Below are 23,525 nucleotides of genomic sequence, written 5' to 3' on the forward strand. Positions count from 1 at the left end.
TTCGATGAAGAATGTGTTGCCTTCTCTAAACTACCAGTCCTCGCTTTAGTTTACATGAAAGTCATCTGGGACATAAAAAGTAGATTTCTAGACTTCACGTAGAAGTGGATGCAGCCCAGGAACAGGAATTTTAGCAAGCATAGCACGGGACCACGGAACTTGCCTTGAGAGCCCACTCCTATTTCCCTCACACTGTGCATTGTCATAGAGATTCTGGGCCCCCTGAAGGTTTCTTGTTTTTATGCTGATCTTGCCTTTGCAGGTCCCAATACACATTATGTATCACCTGATCTCTGGTTCATCTTTTTATACATGTAACTCTCCTCTTGGCTCAGCTGGCTTTTTGAAAAGCCAGAAGCTTTCTGGAATTCCAAGGAGCTCACCCACAACACTCTCCTAAACTTCCTAATCTGTACTTCCCGATGTTCAGACAGCAACCCAGTTCCCAAAACATGTTCACATTTGATTTTTTTTTTTTAAGATTTTATTCATTTATTTGACAGAGAGACACAGCGAGAGAGGGAACACAAGCAGGGGGAGGGGGAGTGGGAGAGGGAGAAGCAGACTTCCTGCTGAGCAGGGAGCCCGATGCGGGGCTCCATCCCAGGACCCTGGGATCATGACCTGAGCCGAAGGCAGACGCTTAACGACTGAGCCACCCAGGCGCCCCTACTCTCTCAGATTCTTAAAACACCGCTGTGTAAAAGGCAGAATAGCTCCTGTTCTCAGCTCAGTTAGGTTATGCTGCTCACCCCTCCCAAGCAGGCACTCGCCAGCATATTTCCAGACTCCGAGCAGAGGAGTCTTCCCTTCCTGGACTTGAGAACGTCAGAACTGAACTGTAAGGGGAGGACATTTACTCGGAGAATGAATCTTAGGAATCCTGAAGGACAAAGGAGAACTTGGAATTTTTCTTCCCTTAGTTTAGATGGCTAAGGAAGCAAGCTAAGCCTCAAGGGTGCACTTCCAAAGATCTGCACTAGAGGCCCCCTAGTGTCCTGCAGGCCACCACACGCCCGACCTGGGATTCCAGCTCAGAACTCGGGGGCTTCAGTGTCATCCCACAGCCTCTACATCAGCCCCGGCCCATGTCCCAGACACCTCAACAAAGCTATTCAATGCAGAATCCATAAAACAGCTCACACCCCATTTATTATTTAAAAATATTTTGTTACAAAAGGAAAAAAAATACAATGCAGTATAAAAGATTGACAGCGTCATCAAGTTTATTACACAATTTTCAACCTATCAGAAAGACAAACAAATCACCGACAACAGGGGGACGGGGCCTTGGCCTTTTTGAGGGCTGGGTTTTTTTTTCCTTTTGCTATCAGGAAATAAAACTAAAATTTGTGTCATTGAGTAAAAACAAAACAAAAATGGGGAGAAAAAAATTCTCCGGGTAAACGGCTTTTCTGGTATTCTATGTATTTTTTTTCCTTAAACTGTCACCGTACTCCATTTTCTCTACATTTTAAAAAGACACCCGGAGCTGCTCTCAAGGATAAGCACATCACTTAACACTTGGCCAGTTGGGCGGGGGGCCATGTTCTGAAGTGGAGGTGGGGATGGGGCTGGGGACAGGGGAAAAAAGCTACAAACGTGTAGCCTCTGTCCCAAGGGAATGTGCCTGTCCAACCCTGGGGGGACCCCCTCACTGACTGACTGAGGGCTTCGTCAGATACGTGCAGGGAACAGAGGAAGGGTTCAGTCCAACTCAGTCTCTTCCATCTGAGCCAGAAGGGTCTCCAGTGACCCTACCGTCTCACACGCCACGTCTCTCCTCCTGCTAGGTGTCATATGCCCTGTACGTGCATGCGGTAGCGCAGGACCGCTGCTGCCGCCGTCAGCAGCAACCACACCACAACTTGGATGTTAGGGGAAAAGCAATTCCATTTGCCTGTGTAGAAAATGCCCCCAGAGTGGTGGTCCTTAGAACTCCGAGCGGAGCTCATCTGAGTCAGGCTCCACTTCCTCCTCGCTCCTCATCAGAGGCAAGAAGCACCTCCACGTAGAGCGAGGGCAACTATTAATACGTCAACAGTCAAAAGGTGGAAAGACACCAAATCTGTGACTTCACCTGCCTACTAGCGCCAGGTTCTCCCACAGTAAGTAAAATACGTATGTACCTGGGGGATGCAAGCCCATGCTCACATCGAACCTGAAAACAGAAAAGCCTCTATGGAAGTAGGCCACAGCTTGCCCAGCCTGCCTCCTTTCCCACCCCTCCTGGTAGTTCACAAGGGTTCTTCAGTGCTGAGGTCCGCTGTCCCCGTCTCCCAAGGGCAGTAGCTTCCTCTAAAACAAGGAAGCAGCCTTCCTGGGGGAGGGGCTCCACGTGTGAAATGGAAAAGCCCCAGGAAGGGGAACACCTAGTACAGCTGGTTATCGCAAGAGGCAACCAAGCACGAAGCAGCAGAGGGTGGTAACTGGCTCTGCCGGGCTCCCCAGCAGCAAGCAACCTCAAGGGCCTTCTCTGCTTAGGAGGGGCAAGTCCACTGAGGCGGCTGGGCAGCAGGGAGGTGGAAAGGTTCAGCCCTCTGGGAGGTCAGGGAAACGAACCGTCAATATGTAAGAGGGAAAAGCAAGAACAGGAGAAGCTTCTCCTAAGGGAATTTCTGTTCTCAGGGTCCCTCCTCCTCAAAGGGCTGGGAAGGTAAAGGAGTTAAACAAAGAAGTGGTATGTTAGCAAGGGGTTTGGACCCTCTTGGCCCCATCAAACCTAGTGCTGAGGGCAGGACCCTGGGCATATTTTGGCACACCCAGTCACTCTCCTAGATCCTGCATGGAGGATCCGTTTTCTTTGGGAAGAAAGTCTTCCCATCAACCTCACCACCGAACTGCTCCTGGAGAATCAGAAACTCCTACGTTTCCTTGGACAAAGCACCATTCTCTATGGAGACCAGGGGCCTGGACATGTTTTCTTCCTGTCTGCCACCCCTCCCAACCACACAAAGTCTTTAGGTTCCTTCCCCTGACAAACAGGAGGTGTGGGATTGGGAGGGCTGCCAGGCAGTCTTCAATCCTGTAGGGCAGAGGGTATTCCCTGGGTGTCTGAAGGGGGCTAGGGGCTTGGAGGAAGGGGGAGGGGTGGAGTGGCCTCCGTCCTTTAGTCCTGATCAAGGTGAGGAGATGCAAGTCCATTAAAAAAACATTTGCTTCCAACCAGACTCCTGCAATGAGAACATCAGAAGAAAAAGAAAACACACGTTAGAGGTTACCTTCTGACTGATGGGCTTACTCGAATTACACTGGCATTGTCTAAAGTTATAATGTATGAAGTAGGATATATACATAGAATGCAAGCCTGGGAAAGTGAAGGAAAGAAAGCAGGATTGTCTGGGGGTGTCTGGCACTGTGTGCAGTGAGGGAATGGTTGCAGGAGCTACAGTGAGTAGAGAGAAAAAAGCAGTGACATCTCACTTTAAGGTTAGGGGGAAACAGACAATGAAACGAAGTCTCAAAGCAGTTTGACTGAAAAGGAGACTTTGGCTGGAGGAGTATAGAAACTACAACAATCCAAAAAGAGTTGCAATAAGGAAATATGGGGAGTTGAAATACCATTTCAGAAAATCTGTTCTGAGCAAGTCAGAGCTTACCTTAAGGGGAGGGGTAAAAATCTGGAAATGGGAGGTACAATGGTAAGAAAACAAATGTGCACATAACCAAACCCATTAACCCCCAAACACCCAAGAGGCCCTACCAGGGAGCACGTACTTACACAGGAAACTCCTAAATTTTTCTTTTCAGGAAGCCTTGTTTAAAACACTCCAAACAGTGTCCTTAGAGTACGTGTGCACGCACACACACAAAGAGCCGGGAATGTTCTAACCTGTACTAAAAGTCAAGGGATTCTAAATCTTTCCCCAGACAACAGCTTTGAGTAAGGGATCAAGAAACAGCCTAATACCACGCAAGAGTTATCTGGCCAGGCCAGAAGAGAAGGCAGAGCATGGAAATAAAAGAACCAGTAGTCACCGTTCAAGAAACCTAAAAGCACAATTAAGAACTTCTGCCAAACAGTAAGGCACTGTTAAGCCACTTACCACATCTCTACCAAACTTAAGGTCCCTAGTACGCCCAGCCCTTTTGCAGTGTTGCAGCATCAGTAAGCCGGGGAGCAGCCCGGTCAATCTGACTGCATAAAACAGAATTAATAGCTAACAGGAAAAAGGGAGATTAAATCCAGGTTTAGGACTTCTACTAATGGCCAAACCCACAACATAGCCTACACACAAATGCTCACTCTTTACATATGCTCTTCCGTAACCTGGAGGAGCTATCCAAGAAAAAAACATCCCCAAGCTCCCCGACCCTTCAGTATTCTGAACCGGCACTGTTTAATCTTGGGCTCCTCAGAATCTCTTACAGAGGCCGCTGCCTTCTGGCTTCTCTAAACACCTATGCTGGCAGGCGTTTGTCTCATTTTCTACGGGGGAAAACTGAAGCCCTCGGTGCCTCTCCACTTCACACCATTTGGGTTTTTGAATCTTTGCACTGGATCAAAACTGAACAGAATGTTTAGTTTTCATTGGACCAGGAGGAAAGGAAATGAGGTGAGAATGATTAGATCTTAAGTAGGATAATATCCTCAAATAATGAGCCAAGAGCCGAGAACTACAAGAAGTTGAAGCCTAAGCCACACATTACCTAAGGATATCCTCAAATTTCAAAGCCTACACACATACTCCAAAAGAGATATAATTTGGGAATTGTCCATACAAAACAACAAAGGAGAAATAGTACATCAAAAAAAGTCAACTGTAGCACCCAATTCTTAGAGCTTGTGGTTACATTTGGTGGTAATGTTTGGATGCAGGCAGAAGCCAAAGTGGCCGATGAGACTTTGTGCCCCAGTGGTGCTGCCCACCCCGAGGAAGAATGGAAGAAAAGCTTGCTGTTTGTATTGCTGCCTCTAGACGAACACACCTTTTGGCTCTTAGGGAACACCATCCATACAACATGAACACTAGTATTTTCTAACTAAAACGTGTTGTACACAGAACTTGCACAGTTCTCCAGCTAAATGGGCCCAAGTACCATCTCCCCAACGTGAGACCTCCTACCTCACAACTTGGTGACTGCAGATAGAATGCAGAGTCCTTAAGATGAGGATGTGAGAAACTGACATTTTTGGGGTGTCTGATTCAATTCTTTTGGACTAGTTATTTGGATGGAATAACATATCTAAGGGCTAAAAAATGGGGACCTGGAAAACCTGTTTCAGAGTTCCTTTTCCTCCTCTTGTCATAGGCCCGCACCAGCCAAATGACTGTTTTCTGGGAACTACTGGGTTATAGGTTCTTCAGAGTTATCCAAAGTGCACCACTCTCATAATGGAAAAACAGGCCCATTTTACAGGTGGAAGAAATGAAGCAAAATGACAGCGAATGTTTCAGGTTCAGATGTTCAATCCCCAAAATATTATCAGTGGATCTCACAATTTCTCTGTCAGAAGGCTGTTAGAAGCAAAGCCACCAGGAATGGCAACATGCAGTTATATGTTCTAACTGCTAAAGGGAATGTGGCCCCAGAGACTGTAATTCATCCTCTGCACGGACAAGTACCTCCCTGGTCACTATTCTAGTCTTTTCCAGTCTGAAGGACCCACACTGTGAGCAGCAGGGTTAGGGAAGGGGTGGCACCTGATCCACAGCAACACTAGCAACTGTGCCAGCTCCAACAAGAGCCGGGAGATGCTGCTACTGCCACAGAAGGGGGGGACAGGGACAGAGGTCTACCCTAGTGCCCGCCCCCCCGCCCACTCCGAGGCTGAGCTAGGCCAGAGCTATTTGTGAGCCCCATCTCCCCTAGCGTCCTGGAGATACATGGGTACCTCCCCCAACTCCACTTGTTGCAAAATCTAGAACCCACAGCCTAACTGTTGATTTTACATGGATTATCTTAGATTTCAGTGATGTCAAGCACTCTAATATTTTGTGGAATAAATGAGTGGTTTAAGAACAGAGAAGGAAAGCAGGTAAAAAAAATGGTAGTTAACTTTTCATTTTCCCACTCATTCGCCTCCTAAAGAAGACAACAAAACGAAATTTCCAGCTATAACTGCTTATATTAATGGCAGATAGTGCCAAACAACAAAGTGGAGTGCGGCAGGGAAATATAACAGAACTCCTTTCTTGCTAGTAGGCTGTCAGCAGGCCAAACGCTGCACTTGCCGACTGTTCAGGGTCCAGCTACTGCTGTGAACTACAGGCATTCCCAGGTAGCGGCAGGGTCTCTCTTCTCGTCTTCAACCAGTCACCACCCACCTAGCCCCTGGCCACCCGAGAGCCGTTCCTAATCCTCACCCTCCTGTTCAGTTACCATTACTGCAGATCAACCAAATTGGCAAAAAAAACACACAGAAAAACAAAAAACAAGGACATCTTCATAACACACCTGATGTGAAACCAAAGTCGAGAAGAGACTCTACAGTCATCTGGGTCATGCAGTAGCTTCTAGGAACCACAAACAGATCATCCTAGCCAGAGTCTAGACTACTTTTAAAGGTCTCCAGAGAAACAGAATCAAAACCACTCTTGCTTACTTGTATACTAGAAACAATCTTTGCTGGAAGCGTTCTTTCAGTTGGGATAGCTAAATTGGTGGGATATAACGATGGGGCTGGAACGATGGGGCTGCTGTCGCCTTCCCCCCCTCCTCCCCCACCCCAACCACTGAGGCCTGTCTGAGGAGGAAGACTGAGAAAGAGCAGGGCTGGTGATGCGGAGGGGTTAAGTCCTAAAGACACAGCTAGAGCCCCTGGACGCAGCCAAGCCTAACTCAACTTCTCCAGAACCTGAGTTAATATAGTTCCCCTCACAACTCTTCTGCTTCTGTTTTGCCAAAAAATAAAAAATAAAAAAATAATCGCTGTAAGTTTTTTGTTCCCCGAACAAATATATCCTTCCATTGAAGTATCCTCCACACAGTCTCTACATTATTATGATTTTTTTTTTCAGATCAGCTTTCTCCTAAAGTATCCTGAGTTTCAAAATCCCTTTAATAGATATTAATTCTTAAAATCATCAATGTTGCGCCTCAAAAACAAGTAGGCCATGGTCTTACTTTTTTGTCTTGGTCAGTTTCCTGAAAAAACCTTGAAAGTTTAGTGGGGTGAAAATATAATTGGCTATCATCTACTGAGAACTTGGTATGTAACAAGTACCATGAGTGCTGAATGCTCTGGACGGACTGTCGCACTGCATTCAGCGAGACAGCTGCTCTTACCATGTTCGTTTACAAATGAGGAAAACTGAAGAGCAAAGTAACGCGGCCCGCATCACTGTGCTCTCAGCCCGGATGCCATGCTGTCTCTCGCATACCAGGTTAAGGCAGACAAGACACAAACAAAACCAGCTCAATCTCAGGTCCATTTCAGGGCGAGACTTCTCCAAACCTGCCCTCCTCAATTTTCTGTTACCTAAGTCAAAAAGTCCTCCCTTTCCCTTTATTTGCTTTAGAAAGAGAGAGCAGAATCTTCACGATCAGTACTTTTTCTTTTATAAAAGATGGCCCACAGCCAGGAGCGGGGCTTCGTCCCACCTTTCTCAGTGGTGCCGGTCCCGTTCTCTATCCCGGTGTCTCTCGTGCTCCCGGTTCCTTTCTTGGAAGTAATCATCATGCCGCTCTTCGTTATGAAGCAGGTCCCGGTGCCTCCTACTGCTCTCCCGGGACCGGCTAGGCGACCGCTCTCGGGACCGGTGTCTCTTCCTATTAGAAAGACCCTTCAGCCTCACTCAGAGGACCTACCACATGCCTTCCAAGAGTGTTGTGTTTCGGTGTCTTCCAGTACTTGTCTGAACCACTTTTCTATGATGGGCCCAATGTCTGAGAATGTTAGCTCTTTGACGCCTAGTCTTTTTGGGGAAAATAGTTAAGTCAAATGTGTTGAGGTCTTACTAATGTATCAGGCACAGTGCTAGGAGCTTTACATGCTTATCTCACCCAATCTCTACAACAGGTCCGTCAGAGAAGTACCACTCTTGTCCCTTTTTTTAAAAATGAGAAAAATGATACTTAGAAAGCTGAGTGATTGCTATACTCAAAGCCATACAAGTACTTAGGAGCAGAACTGGGATTCGAATCCAAGCACGTATGGCTTCAAAGCCCACATTCTTAACTACACCGGTCTATCTTTACTCCTAAATAGCCCACTGCCTCACCCAACACGGACTGCAGACATTATAACATTTGTTAATGCAGATGCTTGGTTAACTCCTTCCCCTTAAAGACATCAGGGCTAGCCTGCTCTTCCAGCCAGGGTCTTGCCAGATCCCCTGGGCTCTCTTCCTCCCCCTGCCAATCCCTGGAAGAGTGCTGCTCGGGGCTGGTAGGCCGCTGGAGCAACCGACAACTCACCTGGACGAGCTCCCGCTGGCACCCACACTGTAGGACTTGGCTTCAATGCCATGAAGACAGTCCTTAAGAGAGGAGATGAGGACACGGCAACGCTCATCATTGGCGACCCGGGACTGTTTGATAACAGCAATGGCTGTGAGCAGCGTCTCAATCGCGTCACTGTAATCCCCTGACAGGGGACGGATGGGAAAGGCCAAGGATGAGCAGAGGCAGTAAACTAACTGGACCAAAAGGAGAACTCAGGAGGACACAAAGCAAGAATAACTAGTTCCCACAGAACCATGGTAAGATGGATGAGGCTTAAGTGGCAGGTATAAAAGTGGACGGCACCTATATTCCAACAGTCTGCAATCAGACAGGTTCTCAGATGTTGCTAGTGGACATACAAACCAGGGCAGGGTGGTCTGAGGGTGATCTGACAATACCCATTACAATAAACAATGTGCATACTTTCTGACCCAGCAATTCTAAGAATGTCCTACTTCTGTTCACAAGTATGTATGCTTAACAATGTTACATTTCAGCATTATTTTATCAAAAAATCAGACATAAAGTTCCTTCAGCAGGGTGCTATAATAAATTATGGGACATTGGTTTTATAAAATACTACAGAGTTGTTAAAAAGCACGCGATAAATCTGTAGGTAAACAAAATAATCCACGTAAAGCGCTTAGCACAGTGCCAGGCACACAGTAAGGGCTCAATAAGTATTAGGTACTATATACTGACAGATGTCCAGATTATATTAATTTCTAAAAATCTGTAAAAACAGTATTCCGTTTTTGTAAAAATAATAAAAACTATATATATGTTGTCATATGCACAGAAAAAAAAATCTGAGGGACAGACACTAAATTGTAGAAGGTGGTCTCGGTGGTGGTACTTGTATAAAGGACTTTTATTAATTACCACTGTACATTTCTAAGTCTGAATTATTTTAAATCTATAATCAGATGCGTGTACACACATATAAAATGTATATCTAACACGTCTACGTGTGGAGTGTATTTATATATATTTTTTAAATTACGCTGCCATCAAGAACTAGCCTCCTTCATTCCCCAAAGGGGAGCAATGCCTGGCTCAGGGATCGTGGTCAGGGGCTGGGTACTTGCACAATGCTTTTCCAAGCTAAATCAAGCGCATTACAGACAGAAGATAATGCGAGGAAAGCATAACACCAGACAGGGGTCCAGTGATGAGGACTGGCTGCCTCCTCTGTGCAGGGCAGCAAGAACAGAATGGAAACTGTGCAGGAACTGTGATTCTGTGGAAGTCCAGAACACTGGGATGTCAGCTCTACTGGGGTAGGGAATTTTTGCTTATTTTGTAGGCATTCAATAAGTATTTGTGGTTTGAATGACTGGAATGAGAACAACAAAAAGGAAGGGGGACAGAGATTCAGTTACTGATCATCTCAAAGTGAAGGAGTTGGTAAGGAAGTACAATGACTATTTCCTTTATACTCCTCTGTATATTGGACTTGTTAAAATGAGCACAGATTACTTTCTAATTAAAAAATCCTTCAGATGTCAATGAAAGTTTTCTGGAGGAAAAAAAAAAAGAGAGAGAATACATGTATTTCCTGTCTTTAACCTACTCTGTGGATTCAAATTTTGCAGCCAAAGATGAGAAATTACAGAAAACAGATGGTAATATTTAGTGTTAACTTATTTCTTAGGAGATCTGACAGTCCCCATTTACATTAATGTGGGACACTCACAAGAAGGAAGCGAATATGACTCATATCATAATGTGAAACTTGGACCAGAACCCTATAAAGAACCAAAGATTCCATGCCAGGGCTCTCCGAGTCACAGCTCCTGGTTCTGCCCACTTAATACTGACAGCAGAGCAAGAGTTAGCTGTAAGGGCACGTTATGTCTTACGATGACACCCAGCAGACCTGCCTCTTTCTAGGATAGGCTACAGGCAGGCCAGAAGTTCTGTCTAGACCCCCAAATATGAAGAGATTCCATATCAAACCACATCTAGTTGGGGCATCAGTCCTAAAAAACCTGGGATCTACACTAGCACTACACAGACAACAGATCCACTGACCAACTGCTGAGACCTCCACAAGGCCAAGAATTTCATTCTACAACAAATACTACAGTAAGATATTATTAGTTATTTATAATCTAGTCACTAAATTTGTTTTCACGGGGCAGGTCTGGATACAAGCTAAATAAATAACACCCCTGGAGCGTCCCTGAAGCCATACAATCAGGTTATATACTACTCAAAATGTGCCACTCTAGAGAATCTAACAGTGTGCTCCAACTTTATCCAGTTGAACTTGCCAATGGAAATGATAAAACACGAAAAAACTAAAGGTAAGGAGAAGACAGCAAAGGTAAGGGTGAGTTACCTGCACTGGCTCCAGATACCGCTTTGGAAATGGCACTGCTGGAAATTGCTCTATTTCGCTTCATGATCTCTTCAAATTCTGCTTCACTCACTGTAGAGGGCGGAGGGCCCGAATCTCGGCTGCACAGAAATAACACCATTCCTGATTGCCCACACCTCTTATCATCTTTACCGTATCCTATAGTACATTGTTACTTAATCATGCTCTCCTGTGTGATGTCTTAAATGGTTCTCAGCCTGCTGACATTTTATGTGTTCACATTCTCTTCAAGGACAGGATTTACAACATATTCTTTTGTAATTCTGGCATGACCCAATAGCGCTAGACATTCACAGCATCCCTAACAGCCACGTACGGCCCTCCATTTAATCAAGATCCTTAAAAAGGGATATGAAAGACACGGTTTGGGTCAAGAGACTTAGATGCAAATGAAACACCAAATAAAAAACATTATCTAACAGATGGTTAACTATTTCCCAGGACTCAACACTATGACAACAGAGTTTCCACAAGGGAGAACACAAGAATTCACTCACTCACTTCCTCAGGGAGAACAAAATGCTTAACACATGGTCTACCCTACTATACCTGGCTCAGATCTGAAAGGAACAAAATAGTCCTTACCTGCCATGGTGGTTATAGGGTGCTGAGGCCTTCATGTAAGTATCTGGTGGAGGCCCCACTGTAGCATTTGGTGGGGGGAAGAAGGCTGGATTGAGGTGAAGGGCAGGCGGGATGGCCCCAGGGGGAGGTACAGCCAGATGAGGAGGTAATCGAGGAGGAGGGGGCATGAGATGCTGGTAGTGGATGCCAGGAGGAGGAGGAGGGACCCCAAAGCTTGAGGAGAGAGGAGGTGGGGGTGGAATTGGGGGTGGGGGCAGACCCATCAGGGGGAGGGCTGAAGGAGGGCGATTGAAGTAGGGCAGCACACTGGGGGGCTTATCCACACGGGCAGATGAGGGTACAAGGTTCTCAGAGGGCGTGGCCCGTCCATCAGCAGAATCACTAGAATCCCGGGAATGGGCCCGTGGAGGTATTCCTATGAAGCAAAACAGAGCTATCGTTACTGCCCAAGGCTTTACACGTACCCATGGGAGCACATCATCCTTCAGCAAGAGTCCTCCGACACCATACTGAAGAAGGCGACAGGCAGCTGAGAAAGAAGGTAAAATCATCTACTCCCTTTTCTTCGGCCTCAGAAAAAAAGGGCAGAGGCAAGTTAATTAAGTCATAATCCCAGAAAGCAGTATCACCCCAATTCCATGTCAAAGAATGATCTTTATCTAGAACTCTTTGTGCTTCACACTTAATTTATCCTTAGACTTGTTTTCTATTTCTAAATGCAGGATCCTAATTAACCCATGAGAAAATGACGCTGTTGAGAAGTATGTTCATTACTGTTCAGCTGGATTCAAGGGGATGTGAAATCACCTGTCCCTGATTAAGAGGTTCAGGGCCTCTCTCCTTAGACCAGTACTAGTTGACCTGAGACCAGTACTATGCCACTGTGCATCTGAAATTTTCTCTTTGCAAAGGCACTTTGGCCAAGGAATTTGGGGTAAGTGAGGGAAGGGCAGGGGATAGATACTTCCTCCATCCACATACCAAAACTGGTCACTGGGATGGGGAAGAGACATACACCACAGAAGACTAGAGGTCAAGTGAGAAATAGAGAGAAAATGGGAGGTAAGCCAAGACAAGACGTGCTCACAGAATGAGCAGATGGCACAGGTGACAGCAGGGACTCCTAGTAAAAGCTTAGTAAAAAACAAGCCTCATATCTGGGGAACTCCCACTATATTTCAATGGCCCAAACACAGTACCCCACAGGAACATCACCACAGCACCTTGGTACGGTGGTGTGCACAACAGGGGCTCACACATGCTTGTTTACAACTGGGGACGTGGCTGTCCATTGTCAAGTCACTCAGTTAAACTTGTTCACTCTCTCCAATTTAATAGTCTACTCCAAGCCTGGTTAATGTGGAATCCAATAGAAGAACATGATCCCATGGCCTTCGGAGTCTTGAAGACAGAGAGATGCTGTTAGCAGTCAAATGTGGACAGAAAGGTGAGTGCTCCTTAAACTAACACTTGCTGGTAAACCCAACTCCGGTTTCAAGCATGGGGGGACCCATCATCTCAGCAACCGTCTTGCCTTCTCCACTGTAGCAGATCACTGGTGCCTATCACGGCACGCCTGTGCTTCATGTCTCATCCACATGGCAACTTGTTTCTTCCCTGAGTTCTCTCAAACCAAAGAAAGAGGTATTAGCAAGTGGGATCCTCTGAAAGTTAGTCTTCCTCCCAGCTACTCTTCCCACTTCTGCAAGGATTCTGTTTTGTACCTATGGCTACAATCCCAAGAGTAGCAAACATTTTTAGGCAGAGGAAGTCCACCAGCTGCACTTAGTGAATTAACAGAACCCAAGTCTGTCAACGTGACAGAGCAGAAAAACACCACTCAGTCACCACCATCATTTCAGCAAAGAAAGGGAACACTGAGGAGTAAATAGCTAAGCGGAAGTAGGAATGTTATCCCTAATGCAACTGTACATTTATGCAACTTAGGAAAATCAGAAAAGGGTTGAATTATACAAAGGCTCTTAAACAGAGGAACTTGAAAATTCAAGTTGTCAAAGAAAAGTGTGTGCCTTTTAACCCAGAGCAATGAGAGTTCACACTATACCCATCTAGGCTCTCAATCTAGTTAAAAGAACAGTTGTTCCTATGCAAGAGAGAAGTGGCCATATCTCCACCTTCAATAAATCAAAACAAGGTCCCAGTGGACCACCCAATTCAGTACAAGGCACTATTTTGAGAGCAGGACCTAAGATGACAGAACGCAGGTGATGACACTTTCCCCCCACCCCCATCCCTCACCCCCACTGTCATAAAAGAAAAGTAAAGGCAGTTGGCTGCTTCAGGCAAGGCCTTGCAGGGTGGCTGCACCTTGTGAGGTCAGGACAATCCAAGGTCTGGTCCTCAGGTTTCGCAGGTTCAGAAACTCGACTTTAACAGTTCACCCAGGGGTGATTGTACCCTAGGAAATTGATTCACGCTAACCAAACTCACAAGAGACTGATTCATAAACCAGAATGCCAATTTATTAATTTACAACGAGAAATATAACTGCCAAGCAGACCGGAATACTTGTGTCGGCTGGTCAGCGCATTCTCTTCCCAGTAGGAGAGCCTAGTTGGGAAACCAAATTAGTATCAGAAGGTGGCTTGGTGAGTACAGAATCAGGACAAAGGGAGTAAAGTGAACTCAAGGGACACTATCATCAAGCTAAGGTAGTATGATGCAGCTTTATTAGTGGGAAATACTTGCCAAGCAGACTAAAATATCAGGTAACTCAAAGGGCACCCTCTCCCCTGGACAGTGCTGGAGAAACATTGTTAAACTCTTCTTTTCCAGCATTCCTTTTAGTTGATTCCTTACAGAGCACCCTTCCAGCACATGTTTATGACAAGATTATAGCCATCTTTACAAACATTACCTGCATGTTAGAGCGGCTGCTTGTTATTTATAAAGAGCACGTATTATAATCAAGCCCATTCACTATACACTGATTTTTTAGACAAAACCACATAATTTAGAGTTGGCAGGAACTTTAAACATCATGTATCTACTTCAGAGAGGGGAAGAGGCCCTAAGCAGTAGAGTGACTTGCCCAAGGTCACACAATTGAGTCAGTGGCAGAACCAGACTATAACCGGAACCTACCTGACTCTCAGCACAGTGCTCTTTTCTGTACACAGCCTCATTTTTGGGTCTACTAATTGAACATGCCACCACCCATAACCACCACCACCCTCCCCCCACCAACTCCTCCACATAGCAGGCAGAACCCACAACACAGAAAACAAACCCACAAACTTGCCCCCCTTCATACAGATGGTCTCCACGTACCCCCTCTTGGGACTCGGACGCACTCACGTTTCCGAGCCTGTGCCTCAAACTGTGACAGGTTCTGCCGGGTGGCCGGCCTCACGTCCACTTTTTCTCCATTAAGAACTTTTCCTGGAAGGAGTTCCAACAATTTGTGGACAGAGTTTTCAGAGGCTACCACCACCTCAGCATACCTTGGGGAAGAAAAATTAAAAATGAGTGAGATATACTAGCCAACCAAGAGAAGAACAAAGAAACTCTCTTCCACTTTTAGTGAAAACGGGTAAAGCAAAAGATACCTTACTAATACAACATACACAAAACTACCATCAACACAAAGGTGTCAGCCTATAATCTTCCTATTTATCTGGAATCAGAAATCAGCTCTTTTTGCCCCTCAATGGATGGACATTGTTACATTGCAGCTAGGTCCCCATTCTAAGGTGCTCTGCCAAAACCAAGGCAATAACCTGGGCCAGGGGTCAGAGGGATTAAAATCCAGGGCCAAAATACAGCATAGACCTATTATCCTAATGATGACAAACTAAAAGGGGCTTCTCGAATCCAGACCTCACCCTTTGGACTGGCCATTTGCTCGATTCTCTGCAAATTTCAACTCCACCACATCATAGACTCCTATAGAGCGAATAACCTGGATCAGCTGCTGGTCTGTGGTCCACTGGGGCCGGCAAGATGGAAAAGGAAGAAATGTCAAGAGCTACACCCCCTCCCCACCTAGAATGTCCCAAACCTTTCCCCAAACCTAGGATTCTAGTCACAACCATGACCTCCCACAGAAACCCAAGAGCCCACCAACAGTTCAATTAGTGCAGGCTTTTCTTATTATCCTCACCCACCCAGAATTCCAAAACCCCCCACCCCCTTCCCAATCCCCATCTTTTGAGATTAAGAAAATTAAAACCTACTTTAACTTTGACTGCCATTTGGGCTGGCGGGTCATCAGTTCAAACAATGATTACTAACGGCTTTTAATTACAGACCTGACAGGCTACAGTTTGACAACTGTCAGGAACTTTCCCCTCGGTATGTACATTTCCTAATTTGGACCCTCCCTCCACCAGCCCCAAAACTTGTCTGTCACACAAGAACTTTTGCATAACAATAATGACCACCTACCCTGAGTGTACTAGAACTATCAAGGTCTTTGATCGCTGTCACCCACTGTTATCAAAGGACCATCGAATGACCACCAAGAGTTCAAGGTGTTCATTCTAAAATCTCATCCCACAGACGACCCTGCTAGACATAAAGCCCCAGGGTCAGGGGCATTAACAAGATGGCAGAAAAAGCAACTACCCACTTATTGCTTTCTTCGGCACCAGTACGTCCTCAGGATAGTTCTCTTTCAGAGATCAATCCAACCTGATCCCAGGAAAAAGAAATCCAACCCCATCAGAGCACAAAACAGTGCAACAGTGGTTTTTGAAAATGCCATCACCTCCCAGCGCTCTCCCTCCAGCCTACCCAGGAGGCTTTTTGGTTCCCCATGCTCACCCAGGAGAAGCTGCCCACGTAAACAGCAGCTCGCCTATTGCGGAGGCCGCTGTACGTGTACAGGATTGCAGGACTCTTGTTATTGGGCTTGGGAGATGGCTCCTGGCGAACAGGAGGTGGTGGCTCAGTGCTGCTGCTTCTGTCATCTGAGGGCTGTGAGGTGGCTGTCAACACGTCATCATACAGGTCAATCTGATCTGTATTGTTGAACTCTGGGTCCTAAGAGATGGGTTGGCAAAGGTGGGTTTGCAGACCTTCCACTGGGTTCATTCTATTTCATTCTAGTTTACTTAGAATCCATAGTCAAATACTTTGTAAAGCAACGTACAAAACTTCCTTGTTCTACTCTAGGAAGCTAGGTTAAGAATAATTTTTCACTTAAAACCATTTCACTGAATTATGCTTCTGCAGGTTTTTCTCTCAAGACCTTGTTAGTAGGCTATGTTTCCAGCTTCAGCCAACTGTAAGAATCGAAAGGTACATGATGATTACACAAGGAAACTAAGAACACATAAAGATGCACCTGCTACTGCTGTCAATGAGGTCAGCTTCTAAAGACCACATCTAAGAGTAAGGAAAACTTATTTTCCACATCTTATGCTATTTCTAAAATCAAGAGTTACACAAAACTTACAACTCTATTTAATAAGAGAATATATTCATTTAGAAATAAAAAGCAGGGGAAAAGCATATTAAAGTGGGAACCCAGAATGCAAAAAAGAATTAGTGTTACTAGTTTAAACTTTTAGATTTACACAAATGATTCAGAGAAGCTCTAAAACTCATAGTACACAATCCCATCTTTCTAGTAACCATCAAAGAAACATTTTTAAAAAAGGGAAAAGGATAACTCGGAGATTTTCCCTTACTATTTCTCAGATGACAATGCAGCTCCAATACATTACTGAGACATTTAGACATAAGAGACTTTTGGGAGCAACACCAGAGATGTTCAATGATACACAAAAACAGTGAAGTTCTCGCAAATCTAAGGGTCAGAAAACAGGACAAGCACCCACACCATAAGCTATGTCACAGTAAGCATTTACAACATGAACATGTACTCCGAAACATAATCAGAAATATACTTTTTATGTGTTAGTGTTTACTTGTTTATTACTGTTATGGACTGAATGTGTCTGTCCCTCCAAAATGCTACATTGTAACCCTATTCCCAATGTGATGGTACCAGGAGGTGGGGTCTTTGGGAAGTAATTACAATTAGACCAGGTTTTGAGGGTGGAACCCTCATGAACAGGATTAGTGCCCATATAAGAGCCAAGAGAGAGAGCTTTCTTGCTCTGCTCTGCATCCATGAGGATACAAGCCAGCATTCTGCAACCTGGAAGAGGGCCCTCACCAGCACCCAAACCTGACTTCAACCTTCCAGTCTCCAGAACTGTGAGAAATAAATTTGTTGTTTATAAGCCATTAATGTTTTGGTATTCCGTTAAAACAGCCAAATTAATGCTATATACCCAAAATCCTAAAACCATAGAACTACTACCAGGAGATCTTAATGTTTCAGATTTGCAATATTATCTCAAAGAGCTCTTTTTATGTTAAGTCTCAGACAGTACTTTTTCAGATAATATTCTAAAACATCCCAACAGTGCTAAAGATGATGCTGCCAAACTGACAGAGACAGAAAGAAGTTCAAAGTGTTTTAAGGGAACTACAGCTCATTCATGTCATTGCTGTGTTTTTAAAAAGGGAATAAAGGAAGAACCCACGTTAGGTAACTTGTCTAGTTCCCTGAAGAAAGAGAGCACTTCCTCCAATGCAACTCAGGACAGGAAGCCCCAATAACTTTCTCTCTTCAATTCCATCATAAGAACTGTGGAATCTAAAGTGAGACTAGAGAGGGCACTCACTACAAAACTCATTCCTAGACCTATATACCATCACAAACTTCTGGAAACCATCTTTTAGTTTCTCAGTTCATCTGAAGTACAGTGGAAAAACAGGTACACAAAGGTAGCATTATCAGACTGTTCTGATAGTGAAGGGGAAAGGATTCTACTTCCTGAGGCATATAAATAATTTCAAATATCACAAATATTCTAAAAAACCCCACAAGAGAGGAGTTTATACCTTGTAAAAATATCAGAGAGAATGGCAAAAGAAAGTAACCTTTTTAGAGGGAATTTAAAAATAAGAAAAGGCGGGAGATGCCCAGGTAGCTCAGTCGGTTAAGAGTCAGACTCCTGGTTTCCACTCAGGTCATGATCTCAGGGTCATGGGATCGAGCCCCATGTCGGGCTCTACGCTCAGTGTGAGATTGTCTCCCTCTCCCTCTGCCCCTCCCCTGCTCATGTGCTCGCTCCCTCTAAAATTAAAGAACTAAAATCTTAAAAAATCAAACAACAAAAGGAATCAATGAAGACAAATAAGCACAGGAAGACTGTTCTAGGTAGTCAAATTTATAAACAAAGAAGCATCCTGCATAAAAACAGTATGTAAAGAAAAGGAAAAGAAGCTAACATTGGAGAGCACAGGGTGGATAATAAATTGAGTAAAGTGAAACGCTAAAAACTTGACAAATACAATGGGTATAAAATACTTCATAGCCCTTATGTCTCAAAGAACTGCAACTCTAAACAAAATCATTTATTGACTCATTCATATAGTAGGTATGGTGATATGCCCTTATGGTTCAAGGTAAAGGAAGAAGATGGAAACCACTGGATCCTCTCCGATGTTCTAATCCTTAGAGAGCACTACTTCACACCAGGGTGCTTTTTCAATTTAAATCAAGGATTCTGAAATAAAACTTAAAAGGGGAATGAGGAAACACACTATCTTGGATACTCAGTGGAATCAAACTGTAATTCCTTCTAGGCAGTACCTGTGATTCAGAGATTGTGTCTAAAATTTATAATACAAAAATTACCACTGATAATTGGGTAGTAAACTGACACCCAGATCTGGACAGCTCAGAGACCGCACACATCACCAGGAAATCTCCAATATTGCAAGCCTAGGCCAATAATCTACTCTTTCAGGACCCTTAGAGAGCACAATAGACTCAAGTCCTGAAAAACCTTGTATATGGATTACCTTACCACTTTTAAGAAGCACGAAAGGATTCAATGAATCCAAAACTGTCACAAGATTCAAATGGTTTCTCTGGGCCATAGAACCTCGGTTCAAAATAGTTGGTGGGAACTGCTCTGATGCACAGAGCAGGCCTGTTGAGGAGTCTGTTGAAGAAACAACGTATCAAGTTCTGTTTGGATTTAAATCTACTGGCAACACCAATTCATTTTAACTTCTTCAGCTGGTAAGACAGAAAAACAGGTTAAGGACCTGAGGTGTTTCCAATTACCAAATGAGCTGGTGATTTATGCAGTATTGGATTAGGTTAAAGCAAAATCTAATTCTACAAACTAAGTGAAAAATACAATGTTTTATGTGCACTGATGCTGAAGGTTTCATTCCAGGGAGATTAAAAAGTAAGTATGTATTTAAAACTGAATAAAGATCTCAAGAAAAATTTTGTGTTTAATAGCATAGGAAGAACTATGTCTACTTGCATGATTTTGAATTTAAGTAAGAACTTCTCCACCTGTGTGCTCAATGTTTCTACCCTCCAACCCCCTTTTCCTGGTATCTGAGGGAAGTAAGAAAGGCTAGGATTTATGGTTCTCAAAGCCACCTACTTGATACCATTGTTCTTTCAATTGTAACTAAAACTCTCAGTTTTTGGCTTTATAATGACTAGCTCTAGTCCTCACCTTATGCCCTCCTTCCCTGCCACTGTCCACTGCCCTCAACCACCAGGAACGAACTCTTTTGAACACAGGGATCCATTTCTTCCCTGTTCCCTCATTAGTCCTGACACTGTGCCTAGCAAACAGAAATTGCTCAATAAGTACTTGTTGATGGAAGTAGCGAACAGAATTGGGCAATGTGCAAAGCACTTTGCTTAGCACTAGGAACAGAGGCAAAACACTCAGCAAAGCGGCAGCTCTCACTTTTCCAGAGTACCTCTCCCCAGCCCAAGAGAGCAGCTGTGAATTTTGACTCTTAATGTGACAGGAGTATAGTAGCTCTGCAAAAGAGCTCGTCGTAAGAGATCAGGGAGTCAGCACCATAGGGTTCCATCCAGGAACTGTGTTCATTCCGCTTGGGGAGCAGAGTACGTGTGACAGGGCTCTTGTGCACGAGTCAGCTCGGGATGAATCCTTAATATTCCTAAAACATTCTAAAATACAATCTGTACTGGCTGCCTTCAGTCTAACCTTGCTTTTAACAATCCTTGCCAAACAGAACTTTAATCATTGTTTTAGCAGCCTCCAAATTACACTAAGCCCAGCTTTACCAAAAATTAACTCATTTGGTGGAGGGGGGATGCGGGCACTGGGCGGCACCCCTCCCTGGACCTTCCACAAATGGACATAAAACATTCAAAATCTATACTTTTTACAACTTGCCAAGCATTAAATATTGTCTGTTTGGTATAAATGTCTACTAGATTCCACATACCATCTTTGGACTATCTTAAACCCATAAAAAAGTCTTTTCTAACTAGAGATAGGAGAACAAATCAAGGCCACTGTCTTCTACTCTGACAAAGCAGTGACCACTGGACAAGGCCTGCGCCTTGTCTAGAATCTCCAAGTTACACTGCTTAAGAAATTACAAATTTCCATTTTTTTCAGATCAAATGTGGCTAGACCTGCCCTGTTCTTCCAGTTTCTCAAAGTGAATCAGAACCATTGTTATCAACCCACAGAGAAGGAAATTAAGGGGGAAAAAGGGTTTTTATTAATAAAGAACTATGAGAACCTCCTTTTCTTCCTGTCTTGTATTAAAAATGAAACAAAAACAAAAATAACCCTCAACTTATAAAGAGTAGTAATGGTCTGATTCAAAGTTAATATGGAAAACAATGGTGTATAACTAAATTAATATACTAAATCTTTCTTTTCATCCATAATCATTTGACTTGTTTGAGCTTAAAAAGTTTTTTTCGGGGCGCCTGGGTGGCTCAGTCGTTAAGCATTTGCCTTCAGCTCAGGTCATGATCCCAGGGTCCTGGGATCGAGCCCCACGTCGGGCTCCCTGCTCAGAGGGAGGCCTGCTTCTCCCTCTCCCACTCCCCCTGCTTGTGTTCCCTCTCTCACTGTGTCTCTGTCAAATAAATAAATAAAATCTTAAAAAAAAAAAAAGGTTTTTTTTCCACATATTTAGGTCAACCGGCAGCCACATGTAGATGACTCCAGTTTATCTGAGGAAACATGGGAAAATGTTTAAATGGTGAAGCTGATGGGTACAAGCTCACTATACTATTCTACTTTTGTGTTCTAAAATCTCCATGTTAAAACGGCACATGTTAAAAAATTTTTTAATGTAAACTTACGTTTGCTGTAGTATTTTTTAATTTTACATTAGTCAAGTAAAGAAAATGACATGTATAAGACCTCTGTTGCCTTGTATAAAAGTCAGGGTCTAACCAGGGGACCTTCTTTCTCTAATCTGTTCTTTTTATCCTCTTTCCAGGTCCTTATGTGTACCCACTGAAAGATCCTAATGGGAAGAACCAGTTTACTCAAGTAAACTGGGGCTGAAAACAATCTGCACAAGATATTACTAAGTTTTAAATAGAGACTATGGAACATTCTTGATTGACCTCAGTATGTTAGATTATTGTTTCAAGGGACATCACTACATAATGCTCCTTAACATAACATAATCAACCAACAATCCAGGGTATATGAGGGGGTATATGAGGGGGTCTACACATACTTTTTAACTGGTTTGTCCAACACCTTTACTCCTACTCTCAGAACAATCAGATTCATCAATAAAATAAAATTTATTACACCAAAATGCCTATGTACCTCTCAAGACTACAAACTACTTACAGAAGGAAGACCCAAAACAATCAGAATGAAGCTGCAATTAAATGCTAAAGTACGTTTTATACTGTTTGCACTGCCTTATGGAGAAGAGGATTACATTTCTCCAGCTACCCTTTCAAAGCATCGCAAAGCAGGGCGCCTGGGTGGCTCAGTGTGTTAAGCCTCCGACTCTTGATTTCAGCACAGGTCGTGATCTCAGGGTTGTGATCTCAGCTCTGCACTGGCATGGAGCGCTTAAGATTCTCTCTCCCCCTCCACCCCCTTTCCCTCTCTACAAGGAAAAAAAAAAAGAACTGCAAAGGAACGGGTATGACCACCGTCCTCATGAATACTGTGTGATTTTTTAAGTGTGGTTAGTCTTTGAGGAGACTGACACCCAAGTTTGGCCTCCTGGGGGAGCAAGTTCCACAGGTTGATTCATCATTCTATTAAACCTGATTTTTATTTGCTCTTAAAGCTTGTAAAATTAAGCCTTGGGAGCTGAAAATTAACATAAAGCGGACCGATCAGACGTCTTGAAAGTCTGTGATAGAGTAAAATTTCAGACCCGATAGAGGGATGTTCAGGCCTAGCAAGGACTGCCATAGCCTGGAACCACTGCAAGTTTGGTGAAAGTGATTCTTCAGCAGATCCAGTAAAGTCCCAATGCTCCCGATGACCCCTCACCTGATTGAACTCCTCGTCAGCATATATATCGATCAAGTCCACTCCTTCTGACATGGCTTCGGAAGGAAGATCGCGAGCCCGGAGAACGGACAAAGTAAGGAAGATGCCACTGCGGTATCCTGAAAGAGGCAAGAGTTCGAAGGCATGAGGGTCCCGGGCCGGGAGAAGGGCAATGGTTGCCAACCTCCCGTCTCCAGAGACGCAGCATCCCGGCAGCCCAAGCTCGGTCCCACCCGCTCCGCCCCGCCCCCGGCCTCGCGCCGCCCCTCGCTCTCCCAGGCCGCCGGGGCTCGCGGGGCTCGCTGCCCATCACCCTCGGGCCCGACCCGAGTTGCGCCGCAGCTGCCCGTGGCGCGACGGCAAAGTCCAGGCCTCTGCTCCTAGGGGCCCTGGGACGGCACTGCGAAGAACGACCGCGGCGAAGCCCGCAGCCCCAGCCCGCCGCACCTGCCTAGGCCCCAAAGCGGTCCCGGCTAGAGTCCCCGCGGGTCGTGGAGCTCCAGCCGCCTCCGCTCCCCACCCAGGCCTAGTCCTCGCCCCCAACTAGGCCCGCCCCGCTCCCTCCCCACAGACTCGGCCCGGCGCCCTCGGCCTCCTCCCTCAAAGGCCCGCACCTCCCCCCGCCCGCCGACTCCGGCTGCCCCAAACTCAACCGACCCCCTCCCAGTTTCAGCGCTGGCCCCGAGCCCTCTTCCGGCCCAGCCGGCCCCCGGCCGCGCGCCCCCGTTACCGGGAATATGGCGGCGGCGGCGGCGAGTCCGGACTAGGCCCGAAGCGCGCGAACCGCTCTCGGCCCCAGGTCCCGCCCCCCCGCCGCTGGCGTCACACGCACAGCCACTTCCGCCATACGC

General features: G+C 45.1%; 1 protein-coding gene across 6 annotated transcripts; it reads right to left on the minus strand.

The window, feature by feature from the left end:
- Nucleotides 1–1,208: 1,208 nt before the first annotated feature.
- On the minus strand, nt 1,209–23,480 carry CPSF7 (cleavage and polyadenylation specific factor 7). 6 transcript variants are annotated; one of them, XM_032414255.1, is made up of 10 exons: nt 23,405–23,480; nt 22,675–22,793; nt 16,142–16,360; nt 15,202–15,305; nt 14,648–14,820; nt 11,357–11,771; nt 10,733–10,851; nt 8,362–8,530; nt 7,546–7,713; nt 1,209–3,173 (listed from the first exon to the last, which is right to left on the minus strand). In XM_032414255.1, exons 2-9 carry the CDS (start codon nt 22,726–22,728, stop codon nt 7,551–7,553), a joined length of 1,416 nt encoding a protein of 471 aa, XP_032270146.1. In that variant the 5' UTR covers nt 22,729–22,793; nt 23,405–23,480; the 3' UTR covers nt 1,209–3,173; nt 7,546–7,550. The 6 variants fall into 6 exon arrangements, with proteins under 6 accessions (XP_032270146.1, XP_032270147.1, XP_032270150.1 ...); XM_032414256.1 differs by having other exon boundaries at nt 1,209–3,620; XM_032414259.1 differs by having other exon boundaries at nt 1,209–7,713; nt 14,675–14,820.
- Between the last annotated feature and the right edge of the window lie 45 nt (nt 23,481–23,525).

Source organism: Phoca vitulina, unplaced genomic scaffold, assembly GCF_004348235.1.
Source record: "Phoca vitulina isolate PV1807 unplaced genomic scaffold, GSC_HSeal_1.0 scaffold16, whole genome shotgun sequence".
Lineage (NCBI taxonomy): Eukaryota > Metazoa > Chordata > Mammalia > Carnivora > Phocidae > Phoca > Phoca vitulina.